Source organism: Drosophila pseudoobscura, chromosome 3, assembly GCF_009870125.1.
Source record: "Drosophila pseudoobscura strain MV-25-SWS-2005 chromosome 3, UCI_Dpse_MV25, whole genome shotgun sequence".
In the NCBI taxonomy this organism is placed as follows: Eukaryota; Metazoa; Arthropoda; class Insecta; order Diptera; family Drosophilidae; genus Drosophila; species Drosophila pseudoobscura.
Window position 1 is genome coordinate 21167970 of NC_046680.1, and position 12313 is coordinate 21180282.

Here is a 12313-nt window from a genome sequence, read left to right on the forward strand (position 1 = left end):
TGCACCAGGGCTGGCAACCAAACGTTATCGTACATCAATTGGCGTGCGTTATCGATTGTCGCCAGAGCCGGGGCCAGTCGGGAATTTTGTTTATGCGGCGAGAAATGCGAAATATTTAAATGGAAATGGAAACGCAAATAATAGACACCGTAAACGACTTCCTGGTAAGGCCCGGAGCACCGGAATCGAAGGAAATCTGCAGAGCTAATACATTTGCCTCTTACAGAAAGTAGACTCGATCGACGAGGCCTTTGGAAGCGTCATCGTCTTTAAGCCAAATGGCGAAGAGGACAAGGCTAAAAATTTCTCCAATGATTTGGGTATGAGTGACTACCAGTGGTCTTGTTTTGTCTGACCAATGTATTTTGCAGTTACGGCCTTCGGAAACGTTGCGCAGGAGCATCGGGAGCACGTACTGCGGCTGTATCTGCTGCGGGCCGCCAGCGCGTCTAGTTACCATATGAGAGTAATGATGGCCGCGCTGGTAAAGCTGGTGGACGCGCATGTGATAACAGCTTGGATGCTCTGCGACAAGGTCTTGATGTGCGAAAAACTGGACTACGAACACAAGACCTTTTGGATAGAAAGTTTTCGGCTCATTAAGAAAGTGATCATGCAGGTGGACTACAAGGGAGTGCGCGAAATAATGAAGGTGTGCCGGGACAAGGCGCAGTGGTTCCCCCTCAACGTCAATGTGACCTACATGCCGCAGCTACTAGCCGTGGAGGAGATACTGCGCTTCCTGTTCGATCGGAATAATTGCTTGTTGCCGGCTTACTTCGTTGCCAACGAGATAATGCGGCCGTTTCCCTATCACTGGAAGCTGAACAAGCTGATGACTGATTTTGTCGAGGAGTTCCGCACTACGGCCCAGATGGTATCGATCATTGGACACGCCAACATGCTGCCCATTGTGGAGCACTTTGGCTACGCCGATCATATGATGAACTCCTGGCGCCTGGACCACAATACCCTGAAGTTCAACTTCAAGGGCAGTCTGCCCTACGAGCCGGAGCTGTTGGAGGAACAGCGGCCCCTGCTGCGCTATGTGCTTGAGCAGCCGTACTCGCGCGAGATGGTCTCGCAAATGCTGAACCTGCAAAAGCACCAAAAGCAGCGGTACAATGCACTGGAGGAGCAGCTGGTCAACCTGATCATCCATGCCATGGAAATGACTGAGTCAAATGACACCACTGCAGGCAGTGGCTTCAACTCCTCCGACGAACAGATCACATCCAACGAGTGGGTCTGGCTACATCTCTCCTCGCAGCTGATTTACTTTGTGCTCTTTCAGTTTGTCAGCTTTATGCACATTGTCCTGTCTTTGCACGAGAAGGTACGCTTCACTGAACCAACAATACATTTTTTTTACTATATGTATCTTCCCCGGCAGCTCTCAAAGCTGGAGCTACGCAAGGGCCGCGACCAGTTGATGTGGATCCTTCTGCAATTCATCTCAGGCAGCATTCAAAAGAATCCCGTAGGAAAAGTGCCAGAATTTAAAAAACGAACAGAATTCAACTGCGAATCTATTCCAGATTACCAACTTTCTGCCCGTGTTCAGGCTTTTCGATCTGCTGTATCCGGAGCAGGAGCCGCTTAAGCTGCCGGACATCAACAAATCGTCTATGGTCCGGCAAATGGCCCCAATTTGCGTGTGGATCCATCTAATGAAGAAGGCCCGTGTGGAGAATATGAACATTACTCGACCGCTGCCCATTGCCCTGAAGAATCACCACGAGTAAGCAGCCATGTCTTGTCGTAAAAAACAGGCAGTAACCGTTGAATCCTTCCACAGCTTCCTGCAGCACCTGGTCTCCCCAAACACCATGATGAACATGACTCTGGGCAACGACTTCCGCATCATTCTTGTGTGCAATGCATACTCGACCAATCAGGAGTATTTCGGACGACCCATGGGTCTTCTCCTGGAGGCCCTCAATGGAACCTCTAAGTCCCCCAATGGCGCCCAGATACCAGCCGTCAACTTTTCGGTGGCAGTGCTAGACAGCCTCACAGTGCACAGCAAAATGTCGCTGATCCACAGTTTCGTCACGCAAATGCTGAAGCAGGCCCAAACCAAGGGTCAAGTGCCGGCAGCAGCGCTGCTCGAGACATACGCGAGACTTCTAGTCTATACGGAAATCGAGTCGCTTGGCGTCAAGGGATTCCTGAGTGAGTTTTCTCTCGCTAGGCAACAGATAGAATTGATATTGATGGTGATAAATTGTACGCATTTCCCCAAAACCCAGGCCAACTAATGCCCACAGTGTTCAAGAACCACGCCTGGGCTATGCTACATACTCTGATGGAAATGTTCTCATACCGCCTGCACCATGTGCCCACACACTACCGTGTCCAGCTACTGTCGCTTCTCCACTCGCTTTCCTCGGTGCCGCAGACCAATAAAATGCAGCTCAATCTATGGTAAGTCAATCTATTGTAAGTAAATAAAATGGGGAAGATCTAATCACTTCTTACCAATTGTAAAATGTAGCTTCGAATCGACTGGCCTGCGCCTGATTACTAGCATTGGATCGGCGGAGTTTCAGCCGCAGTTCTCGCGTTACTTTAACGACAAGTCGCCGGGAGCAGTGGCGTCCAACGAGAGCGAGGAACTGAACCGTGTGCTCATCCTGACGCTGGCACGCTCCATGCATGTGCATGGTGGCGGTGACGAGATGCAGAGCTGGTGCAAGGACTTTTTGGCAAACATAATGCAGCACACGCCCCATTCCTGGTCATTGCAGTCGCTGGCCTGCTTCCCGCCAGCCCTGAACGAGTACTTCACACAGAACGCCCAGCCGCCGGAGAACAAGCAGCAGCTGAAAAAGTCCGTGGAGGAGGAGTACCGCACGTGGACATCGATGACCAGCGAGAACGACATCATTGCCCACTTCCTGCGCCCAACTACAAATCCCCTGTTCTTATGCCTGCTCTTCAAGATCATTTGGGAAACGGAGAGCATCAGTCCGGTGGCCTACAAGTGAGTAAGCTTAAAACGCCGATATTTCCGGTCTTCATTACACTGAACTTATCTCAGGATCCTTGAGGGAATCAGTGCCCGGGCACTGACAACGCATTTGCGCAAGTTCTGCGATTACCTGGTCGCAGAGGTGGCCAGTTCTTCGGATGGCCGTGACTTCATCCACAAGTGCGTGGACACTATCAACAACATGATCTGGAAGTTCAATGTGGTGACCATCGACCGCGTGGTGCTCTGCCTGGCCCTACGCACCCACGAGGGCAATGAGGCGCAGGTCTGCTTCCTGATCATTCAGCTGCTGTTGCTAAAAGCCAGCGAACTTCGGAATAGGGTGCAGGAATTCTGCAAAGACAACAATCCCGACCACTGGAAGCAGAGCAACTGGTAAGATTTTGAGATTTCCAACGTCCAGGCAGGGAGGGCAACTTTATTTAAATTCTCTCTCTGTTTCTTTTAGGCAGGACAAGCATCTTTCCTTCCACCAGAAGTATCCCGAAAAGTTTGCCCTCGACGAGTCTGCCTCGCACCTTGCCCTTCCAGTATACTTTAGCAATGTCTGCCTGCGCTTCTTGCCCGTGCTGGATGTGGTCGTGCATCGCTTCATTGAGCTCACCATTCCGAATGTCCACCAAATCTTGGGCTTCATACTTGATCATCTGAGCATACTCTACAAGTTTCATGGTGCGTACCCTCTGCCACTGCAGCCCCAAACAAGAACTAACGATTGGCGGCTCTCATTGCAGATAGACCCATCACCTATCTGTACAACACCCTGCACTACTATGAGCGCATCCTGCGGGAGCGACCACCGTTGAAAAAGAAGCTGGTGAGCACGATTACAGGTGCCTTCAGTGATATTCGGCCACCAAACTGGAGCGTCAGTGAGCCCTATAAAGTCTTTCTCCAAAATCAAGACTTGCTCTGGAACCCAGAACTGAGTTACTACATGAATTTAATCAAGCGACTATCAGAAAGTAAGTTAAAATGAAGGTTAGTTAACGGACACTCAGGCTAATCTCTCTTTCCCTTGTACAGCCATCAGCGGGAAGAACGTGTTCTACACCACGGATTGGCGTTTCAACGAGTTCCCCAATGCTCCCGCCCATGCGCTCTATGTGACGTGTGTAGAGCTGCTGGGTCTCCCAGTGGCCCCCGCTCTAGTGGCCAACAACCTAATCGACGTGATAGTAAGTGGTTATGCGGTTATTCCGCAGAAGGAGATCCACAGCTACATCAATGCAGTGGGCATCGTGATGGCTGCCCTGCCGGAACCCTACTGGACCGGCATCTACGACCGCCTTAAGGAAATGCTGAACACACCCAACATGCTGAACTGGACGTATCGCTTCAATGCCTTCGAGCTGTTCAACTTCAAGACGGTGCGCGAGGCCATGCTGGAAAAGAGCTACGCTGTGGTGCTGGCAGTGGCCCATTCGGTCTTCCACCACATGGGGGTTTTTAAGCTGGCAGCCATGACCAGAAATATCAAGGAGAAGCTGAAACCCTGCGTCCACACAGAGCAGCAGCTGCTCTATCTCTGCCATGTGTTCGGTCCTTTCATGAAACGCATTGAGCTAGAGACCCCGAATGCTGTGGCGGGCATTGCGATCTTGCTCTATGAGATACTGGAGGTCGTCGATAAGCATAGCGGATCTAGACCCCTGCAATATGTGGATCAGATATGCGATTTCCTGTAAATATTATACATTCCTGTTAAAATGATTGAACATTAATCAACATCTAATCGCATGCAGCTACCACATCAAGTACATCCATGTGGGGAACACTATCAAAAACGAATCGGAGGCAATCATTAAACGACTGCGCCCCCTGCTACAGATGCGTCTGCGCTTTATATCGTATTTAAATCTGGAGGATATCCACGCGGAGAAGATGTAAGCATTTTGCCAGAAAGGAAAGTACGTGAATATTTATTCTCACTTTATTTTAGCGCCGAAAGCAATGCCAATTCAGTTACAAATCAAACGCAATCCCCGCTGCAACCTCAACACCAACAGCAACAACAACCTATGCAGCAGCAACAACAACCTATGCATCAGCAGCAACAACCTATGCAACAGCAGCAGCAACCTATGCTGCATCAGCAACAGCCCATGATGCAGCAGCAGCAACCCATGCAGCAGCAACAACAGTCCATGCAGCAGCAACAACCTATGCAGCAGCAACAGGTGAATGCGGCGCAAACAACGAGTGTTCCACTGGGTAGTGGTGGCAATCCACAGCAACAGCAGCTCAACCAACAGCAGCAAATGTACATGCAGCACATGCAACAGCAGCAGCAGCAGCAACAACAGCAGCAACAGCATATGCAAAGTATGGGAATGCGCCACAACTAGACATAGAAGCCCTTCCAGACGTAATACCTAGCTTTAGCATAAGTTAAATATAGTAGTATTAATAGATCTTGTCGTGTACCGGTTTTCGCATTAATCATCATATCTTGTAAGTAATAATACCATTTATAGCTTAAATTATTCTCTGATAAGCTAAGCGCCCAAGCCTAAGCCGATTTTAAAATATTTATTCAATAATCCTATATGAACGTGTACTGGTTAATGGAGGTGTTTCTTCCTGGTAGCTCGAACCACACGAATGAGTCACAACAGAGAAGTTGTCTGAGATGAAAGCTCTCGGCGAACATTGTATTGTGCGGTCGAAGAGCTGCTCGCCTCGTGATCAACTCTCAGTTTCGCTCAAGACGCAGTCGGAAATGGATGATGCGTTAGTCGGAGTTCAGCTTTGGCTGCTGCTTCTTCTTTCGACCTGTATCTGGGCCGAGTTCTGCGACAATGGGACAGGCGAATGCATGGCGCTGACCGCCACCTACTGTCCCGTGATATTCTACAACCATCACTTGATAGGAGCGGATATTAAGTACTGTGACGAGTTCAACGATATCGTGTGCTGTCCAATACCGCTGGATCACCAGAGCCAGAAGCCGGCCGATGAAACGCATCCGTTTGAGCGAGGTGAGCTGTAAACAACAACTGTGATAACCAAGGTGATATTTAAACGACATTTCACCAGAGTGCAAACGTTTCAACGAGGCAAGAGCCTCCTGTCGCTCAACGCCGTTCATTGTCGGCGGCTCGAAGGCGGCTGGCCAGGAGTTCCCCTTCATGGCGCTGATTGGCACAAAGGGTAACGATAAGGCCGACATCAACTGGGATTGCGGAGGAGCTCTGGTGCATCCCAGATTTTTACTGACGGCGGCGCATTGTCTGGAAACCAGCGAGTAAGTAGAAGATCAGCGGCGGCAGTACTGTGCCTGATAACAATCCCTGCATATATAGATCGAAGGCCGAACGACTTGATCCGGACTTTGACTCTCCTAAATTTGTGGTGCGTCTCGGGGAGCTGGACTACAACAGCACCACAGACGATGCCCAAGTTCAGGACTTCCGAGTAGTCAATTACGTGGTGCACCCGTCGTACGATGACGAGGACGGGTTTAAAAACGACATTGCCATCATTGAGATAGACAGGGCGGCAGTCGTTAACGAACACGTGGCACCCGCTTGCCTGCCACCTAGCAGCGGCGACGAGAACAGCCAACTGACTGCCGCCGGCTGGGGGTTCACTTCAGACAAGGGCACGAAGTCGTCGCACCTACTGAAGGTCACCCTGCAGCGTTTCAGCGACGAGCAGTGTCTGGAGCGGCTCCAGCAGGGCATCGAGACGCGCACCCAGTTCTGTGCCGGATCGATCACCAGCAACGCCGACACCTGCAACGGCGACTCGGGTGGACCCATCTTTGTGCAGCATCCGTTCTATCCGTGCCTGAAACAAGTGATTGGCATAGTCTCCTATGGCTTGGTGTGCGGCACCCAGGGTCTCCCGAGCGTCTATACCAAGGTCCACCTCTTCACCGACTGGATCGAGAGCATTGTGTGGTCTGATTAGTTCTTTACTGTAAGAATCTTGTATTTTTTACAAATAAATGTATGTACCTATACGAATCATTGGTTATTCCGCCATAATTTCGGTTATCCACGGCAGATGAAATCCAACGTTTGTGTAGACGGCCTGATTCTGGCAATCGTCGGTTCCAAAGCTCACCAGTCCAAATTGAACGAAGCGGGGTCGACCGAGGTAATTCACGAGACTCCCCAGGGGACCGCCGGAGTCGCCGCGGCAGGAATCTTGTGCTGTGGTGCTGCTGCCAGCACAGATTTGGCTCTCCTTCACCCACATACTAAATTTGATGGTGCACATTTTGCGGTGTTTTCGCTGCAGATCGGCGGCCATGAGCACATCGGAGCCACGAACGGAATAGGCATTAAGTCTGCCCCATCCGGCCACGCTGAAGGAATCTAGGGTTTCCGCCAGTTTCTGCATTTCGGCGTTCAGGGGCAGACATATGGGTTTGATGTGTACTGCAAGAAGAGATCGCCTGGCTCTGGAAATCACCGACCATCAAATACTCGAAAGAACTTACTCTTGTATTCCACCTGGGAGGCCAGCTCCACCAGGGCTATGTCGTGATACTTGGAGCTGTACGAGAAGAATTCGTGAGAAATGATCCGTTTTATGGCGAAATCCTCCGACGGTGGAGCACAAATCTCCTTGTCCCCATATGTCCTGCAGTCCCTGGTATGGCGCACATCGTGCTCTCCCAAGCGAACCACCACGGAGTTTCTGCGTCAAGATCAATATCAATTTCAGATAGAGCATGAAGCCAATACAACATTTATGTATTGTACATATAACTCACATGTCCCCATACTCCTGTTTGGTGAAACAATGCGCTGCCGAGAGTACAAATCCTGCAAGAGATTGTGTGACTATAGTGAATCTGTGGCTATCTGTTTAGGAGGGTATCGTATCCATACGTTGCGTTATGAGCGAGCCACCACAAAAGTGTTCGGCATTGGCGGAGCGGTTGGTCAAGAACAGTGCCATCCATGGTCTGGAGCCTAATTTCACTTCCTTGCCATTAACGACGCGGAAGTTGAGGTCCCCTGGAAGGGCTTCAGGTACACCACAGTTTTGTTTTTGGAGTTCCTCAATGCCTTTCGGATCGTTATCGCAGCAGAACAAACCGCGATGATCATTGCAGCCGGATTTGTATATCAAGCGGATTTCCTCAAATGGCGCACTTTTACCCTGCTGGAGGATTCCAAACAGTTTCCCGCACTCGTCAATGGGCACACAGTAGAAGCAGTTTTCATTTTCTGCCACTGGAAGAGGTTCATCTTGCACAAGTCACACTGTAAGCGCACGCGGAGGTATACCTACAATTGTCCGTAGTGCCGCCAGCTAGGAGGTACAGTACACTCCATAGGAGCACGACTTGCCAATCCAAAAAAGGCATTCCGATTCCGGTGAATATGTTCCCAGCGACTAATCCGGATTAATGTGCTGCCGTATTTCATGACTAACAGGGAATCGGCTCTTATCAATTGTGTGACCTAGCGTGCTGACACCTTTTCCTAGTAAAAACTAGGCTAACGGAGATCTGGTGAATGCATTGGCGTAAAGTAAATCCAAAATCGATCATACCAATATAAATTAATCGATTTTACCGCTCATTTGAATTACAAATTGTTTGTTAGTTGAACTGAAATCTTATCTGTTTCGTTTCTTTAATTATGGCACAATCGCTTTCTGGGCGCTTCGTTTTTGATCGCCAACAGAGATAAAACTAAAATGAAATATAAATTATATATTATTATTATAAATAGTTTATTAGGTGAGTGAATCATGTGAAATGTCCAATCGATACCTATCATGCAACATGTTTCAGATGAAAACTAAATGTGAAATTGTGTAGGGTATTTGCTTAGTTGCGATTGCATTCCAACGCGGTACCCGTTGCATACCGACAAACATATATGTATGTACATAGCTCTACATATATGAACATTTACTACACTATGTACATATATACGACAGACGAAAACACGAAAGTCTAAAGTCCACAGCAGCTGTATGTAAAAACATTACAACATTGTGTGTGAACAGTTGTAAAATGCACACACACTCGCACGTACCGCACATACATATACTCTTATCAATGCGTGCAGAGCACAACAAAACTCAAAGAGAGAAGGGGAGAGAGATCACAAAAAGAGAACTAGAGTGGGAGAAAGAAAACAGACAAAGACGGAAGTTCGTTTGCAAGATTTCTATATACTCTTCAAGTAATTCAGGTAGAACGGCCATGGTTTAACAGGTAGGAGAGGCCAAAACAAAGCGGCCGAAAGATACGTACATGGGTATTATACATACATATATACATATACAACAGAAAAGAAATATCGATCAAAACAAACTAGAAAAACCGCCTCGGAGATCACCAATACCAACAAACAAACGAATAGCAACACTGAAATTTTCAAATTTATTAAACAGTCGAGTCGACTGCGGCGGGCGGCAAGACCTCACTTCATCGTTCAGTTCAAAGCGATCGCAGGCGTTGTGCAAAGCGGTTCGAACTTTCGTGCTTCAGTCTTTCTGCTGGAAAAAGTCCAGAGCAGGGCGAAATAGTGTCAAAGCAATTGCAATTGAAGTGAACCATTCGCGACAGAAACTAGTCACGTCACTAGATAGTGTTTTATCGTGTTACAACGGCAATTGAGTGTGAGGTAGGTCGGCTGTCAGCCCATAAATGGCTTTATCAGTCCCGTCTCCATGCTTCCATGGCCATCTCCTAATCTTGCCACGTCCAACTAACCAACTAACTAACTAACCATGAAAACTATTTCCCATGGATCCGATCCCAAAGAATGCGCGTGCTTCAGTCATTTTGGATTCTCATGATACGGCTATCAGCGCCGCCAGTGAACTGTTCTGAACCGCTAATTGATAATATGTACTGGATCGACACTATACCCACACGCCATGTATAGTCATAATATAGGTGTACATAGCTATGGCTCGTAGATTTAAATTAAGTCGCACTTTCCACTTACTTTCTACTATAATGTGTGCCTTTTTATCGAACTTTGTTTGAACAGCACCTCAGGTTGTTTCTGTTCTTTGTGCTTTGTGCTGTCTGAACTCCAGTTTATGTACTTTCTCATAAATACCTACATACATACATGTGTATAAAGAACAATGCAAGTCAAAATGGTGTTCCTTTATCTTGCACCATCGTCATAGTAGATACAACCACACACTTTTGATTGAAAATCTTATCAATAAGCGACCTGTTATTGAGCTGCATCACAAATTAAATTAATTTAGATCGTACGACACGACACCCAAAATAAGCAAACAAATGAGTCCCAACACTTGGAAACAGCCGCACCCGCACAGGCTCGAGCGAGACGACTAACATAAAAAAAAACAAGATTCAGTCAAAATAAATAAATTATGGTGTATATACATATATATTTTTAGCTTTATCAATTTTCGACTGTTTCTGCGGAGGCTCGACATACACACACACACAAATCCAAACGATCCACACAAAGAAAGCGAGATCCGCAACGAGGGTCGCATCATGGATAGCGTAAAGTCATTCTTCGCCGGCTCCAGCAAGGGCAACAACAGTCTCGGAAATCATCAGCAGCAGAATGGACATGGTAGTGAGAGCACCAATCGCTGGGGCCGGAACTGGAACTCCAGCTCCCAGCACATGGATACCAGTTCCACGAATTCCACGTCCATTAACAAAACCAACCATTGCGATGCCAAACGCAAGGACAGTGATAACTACTTCTATATCATGTAAGTTGGGGGAGAACTTGTTACACGGCAGAGTAGAAGGAACGATTCGTCATTTCCGCAGTTTAGGAGTTCTTAAAGGTTGTATAGTTTGAGTGGAGAGATATCAACAATTGTGTAAATCTAGATTAGATAAAGATTGAAATCAATAGGGCAGTACCCTTTGCATCTAGGGCGGTTAGAAAATAACTCTTGTTACTTGAGTCTATCTACAGATATTTATAATTTCTTTTCCCATCACGTATCAGTCCTTGTACATGGGCGTACTGCTCCATATGTAATCTTTCCAACATAATATACCCATTGGAATGACAATTTTTTTGACCACTGATAAACGTTCAATGCCTGCCATTAAAGATTGTGTGGAACCAACCAATCAGTGTTGTGGCTCCATCAAAACGTTCAATTTAAATTTAAATTAAAAGACAATCGCTTAACGTTCAATCGTTCACTGGACGTTGTGGGGCCTGCAAACAAACCAGTTTGTGTTGTCATAGATCTATCTGGCTCTGCTTTGCCTTGAACATTGTATGAGTTTTCAGCGTACACTCGTAGTCACGCTTTCGGCTCAAAGTTCTGAGCGAGAACTGGAACTTTAGAACCTGTTGGGCTGCTTCGGGGAGGAGGAGGCCTGTCCGGGGATCAGTTACGAATTAACTGGCGTCAAGAGCAGCTGAAAAAGTCCCCACATTTAGAATGTGATTTGCCCGGGGATAGCCCCAAAAATACACAACAACTGGGTGTGAGCCATCGCATATGAGAGGCCACCATACAAGTATACGAGTATAAAGTGCGTGATTCAGTGGAGCAGCTGGGGCAGTTACCGTCGAACAGGGCAGGAAACAGCACGCTGTAAGATCCGCAAACGAAACTCTCGCAAAATGCTTATAATTGGACCACTTACTGATCTCATATCTCATTTCAGGTGGCGCGCTTGAAGATATATTCCTACGTATGTGGATCTGTACGATATTTTGTCAGCATTGCCGTAACGTTGGATAAGTTATCATCATCTAAAGTGACCTGCAGCAATATCTGTAAACCTATTAGAAGCATCGGAGCACAATCTCCACATTCAAGTCCGGTGTTTAGTGATATTAGTTATTTATTTACAATTTACACGCACAGAAGACACTAGTATCGATCGATCATAGCTTAATATACATATGGACCCCATTACATTTTTCGGCTTGCTCTACTGGCTGATGTGCATGATATTGTTCGGGCCGGCGATGTTCTTTGTCTCCGTTTATCTGCCGGAACTTCCAGTGCGATATGTGAAAAGCCTGAGGCAGCAAACATAAAGCGCCATCATTGAAGCCAAGTCCGTGGTACATAGATTAATCAAGCCATATTTGTAATGATAATGATGTACAACCGATCGGTATATAGTCGTATAATAAAAATGCATTCGAAAGTAAAGAACACAAAGGACTTCACACAGAAACCGATGGATCAATATATTCCCTGGCTGGTCAATTCATTGCCTCCCGTCTTGGGTTTGGCACTAACCTTCGGGCGAGACCCCGGCGGCAATCGATATGCAAATGGTAACCGCAACCTGGTGCGTGTGGCTTCGGCCAAATTTCTATAGAAACTGAAATAAACAAATGGCAACAAATTGCGGGCAACCCA

At 47.3% G+C, this 12313-nt stretch overlaps 5 protein-coding genes across 7 annotated transcripts; 4 read left to right on the forward strand and 1 right to left on the reverse strand.

Moving 5' to 3' along the window:
- Positions 1 to 28: 28 nt before the first annotated feature.
- Positions 29 to 5543, forward strand: MED23 (mediator complex subunit 23). The gene is made up of 14 exons (XM_001361858.4): positions 29 to 164; positions 227 to 320; positions 372 to 1336; positions 1394 to 1480; positions 1539 to 1741; positions 1799 to 2175; positions 2253 to 2427; positions 2498 to 2986; positions 3044 to 3370; positions 3444 to 3667; positions 3730 to 3960; positions 4022 to 4679; positions 4741 to 4881; positions 4938 to 5543. Exons 1-14 carry the CDS (start codon positions 120 to 122, stop codon positions 5341 to 5343), a joined length of 4422 nt encoding a protein of 1473 aa, XP_001361895.3. The 5' UTR covers positions 29 to 119; the 3' UTR covers positions 5344 to 5543.
- A 74-nt stretch (positions 5544 to 5617) lies between these two features.
- On the forward strand, positions 5618 to 6966 carry LOC4805502 (trypsin-1). The gene is made up of 3 exons (XM_001361859.4): positions 5618 to 5976; positions 6035 to 6242; positions 6301 to 6966. Exons 1-3 carry the CDS (start codon positions 5628 to 5630, stop codon positions 6908 to 6910), a joined length of 1167 nt encoding a protein of 388 aa, XP_001361896.4. The 5' UTR covers positions 5618 to 5627; the 3' UTR covers positions 6911 to 6966.
- Positions 6755 to 10277, reverse strand: LOC6898982 (serine protease grass-like). Of its 3 annotated transcripts, none has more exons than XM_033378709.1 (7): positions 8733 to 8814; positions 8246 to 8651; positions 7840 to 8187; positions 7722 to 7773; positions 7446 to 7645; positions 6958 to 7383; positions 6755 to 6879 (listed from the first exon to the last, which is right to left on the reverse strand). In XM_033378709.1, exons 2-6 carry the CDS (start codon positions 8319 to 8321, stop codon positions 6974 to 6976), a joined length of 1086 nt encoding a protein of 361 aa, XP_033234600.1. In that variant the 5' UTR covers positions 8322 to 8651; positions 8733 to 8814; the 3' UTR covers positions 6755 to 6879; positions 6958 to 6973. The 3 variants fall into 3 exon arrangements, with proteins under 3 accessions (XP_033234600.1, XP_033234601.1, XP_033234599.1); XM_033378710.1 differs by lacking the exon at positions 6755 to 6879 and having other exon boundaries at positions 6894 to 7383; positions 8246 to 8465; positions 8533 to 8651; XM_033378708.1 differs by lacking the exons at positions 6755 to 6879; positions 8733 to 8814 and adding an exon at positions 9922 to 10277 and having other exon boundaries at positions 6894 to 7383.
- Positions 9360 to 11737, forward strand: LOC4805504 (uncharacterized). Its single transcript, XM_001361860.4, has 3 exons — positions 9360 to 9594; positions 10352 to 10681; positions 11604 to 11737. Exons 2-3 carry the CDS (start codon positions 10455 to 10457, stop codon positions 11614 to 11616), a joined length of 240 nt encoding a protein of 79 aa, XP_001361897.3. The 5' UTR covers positions 9360 to 9594; positions 10352 to 10454; the 3' UTR covers positions 11617 to 11737.
- A 64-nt stretch (positions 11738 to 11801) lies between these two features.
- LOC117183736 (uncharacterized) lies at positions 11802 to 12103 on the forward strand. The gene has a single exon (XM_033378711.1). It carries the CDS (start codon positions 11845 to 11847, stop codon positions 11980 to 11982), a length of 138 nt encoding a protein of 45 aa, XP_033234602.1. The 5' UTR covers positions 11802 to 11844; the 3' UTR covers positions 11983 to 12103.
- Positions 12104 to 12313: the final 210 nt, after the last annotated feature.

Excerpts from the sequence above, each read along its gene's own strand:
- LOC117183736 (XM_033378711.1), top strand. The coding sequence starts at position 11,845 with ATGGACCCCATTACATTTTTCGGCTTGCTCTACTGGCTGATGTGCATG.
- LOC4805502 (XM_001361859.4), top strand. The coding sequence starts at position 5,628 with ATGAAAGCTCTCGGCGAACATTGTATTGTGCGGTCGAAGAGCTGCTCG. Across the intron at positions 5,977-6,034 it reads AACGCATCCGTTTGAGCGAG|AGTGCAAACGTTTCAACGAG; the intron begins GTGAGCTGTAAA and ends ACATTTCACCAG. Across the intron at positions 6,243-6,300 it reads CATTGTCTGGAAACCAGCGA|ATCGAAGGCCGAACGACTTG; the intron begins GTAAGTAGAAGA and ends CTGCATATATAG.
- LOC6898982 (XM_033378709.1), bottom strand. The coding sequence starts at position 8,321 with ATGCCTTTTTTGGATTGGCAAGTCGTGCTCCTATGGAGTGTACTGTAC. Across the intron at positions 8,188-8,245 it reads TGGCGGCACTACGGACAATT|TGGCAGAAAATGAAAACTGC; the intron begins GTAGGTATACCT and ends AACCTCTTCCAG. Across the intron at positions 7,384-7,445 it reads CTCCCAGGTGGAATACAAGA|TACACATCAAACCCATATGT; the intron begins GTAAGTTCTTTC and ends CTCTTCTTGCAG.
- MED23 (XM_001361858.4), top strand. The coding sequence starts at position 120 with ATGGAAATGGAAACGCAAATAATAGACACCGTAAACGACTTCCTG. Across the intron at positions 1,481-1,538 it reads GCAGCATTCAAAAGAATCCC|ATTACCAACTTTCTGCCCGT; the intron begins GTAGGAAAAGTG and ends AATCTATTCCAG. Across the intron at positions 2,987-3,043 it reads ATCAGTCCGGTGGCCTACAA|GATCCTTGAGGGAATCAGTG; the intron begins GTGAGTAAGCTT and ends AACTTATCTCAG.
- LOC4805504 (XM_001361860.4), top strand. The coding sequence starts at position 10,455 with ATGGATAGCGTAAAGTCATTCTTCGCCGGCTCCAGCAAGGGCAACAAC.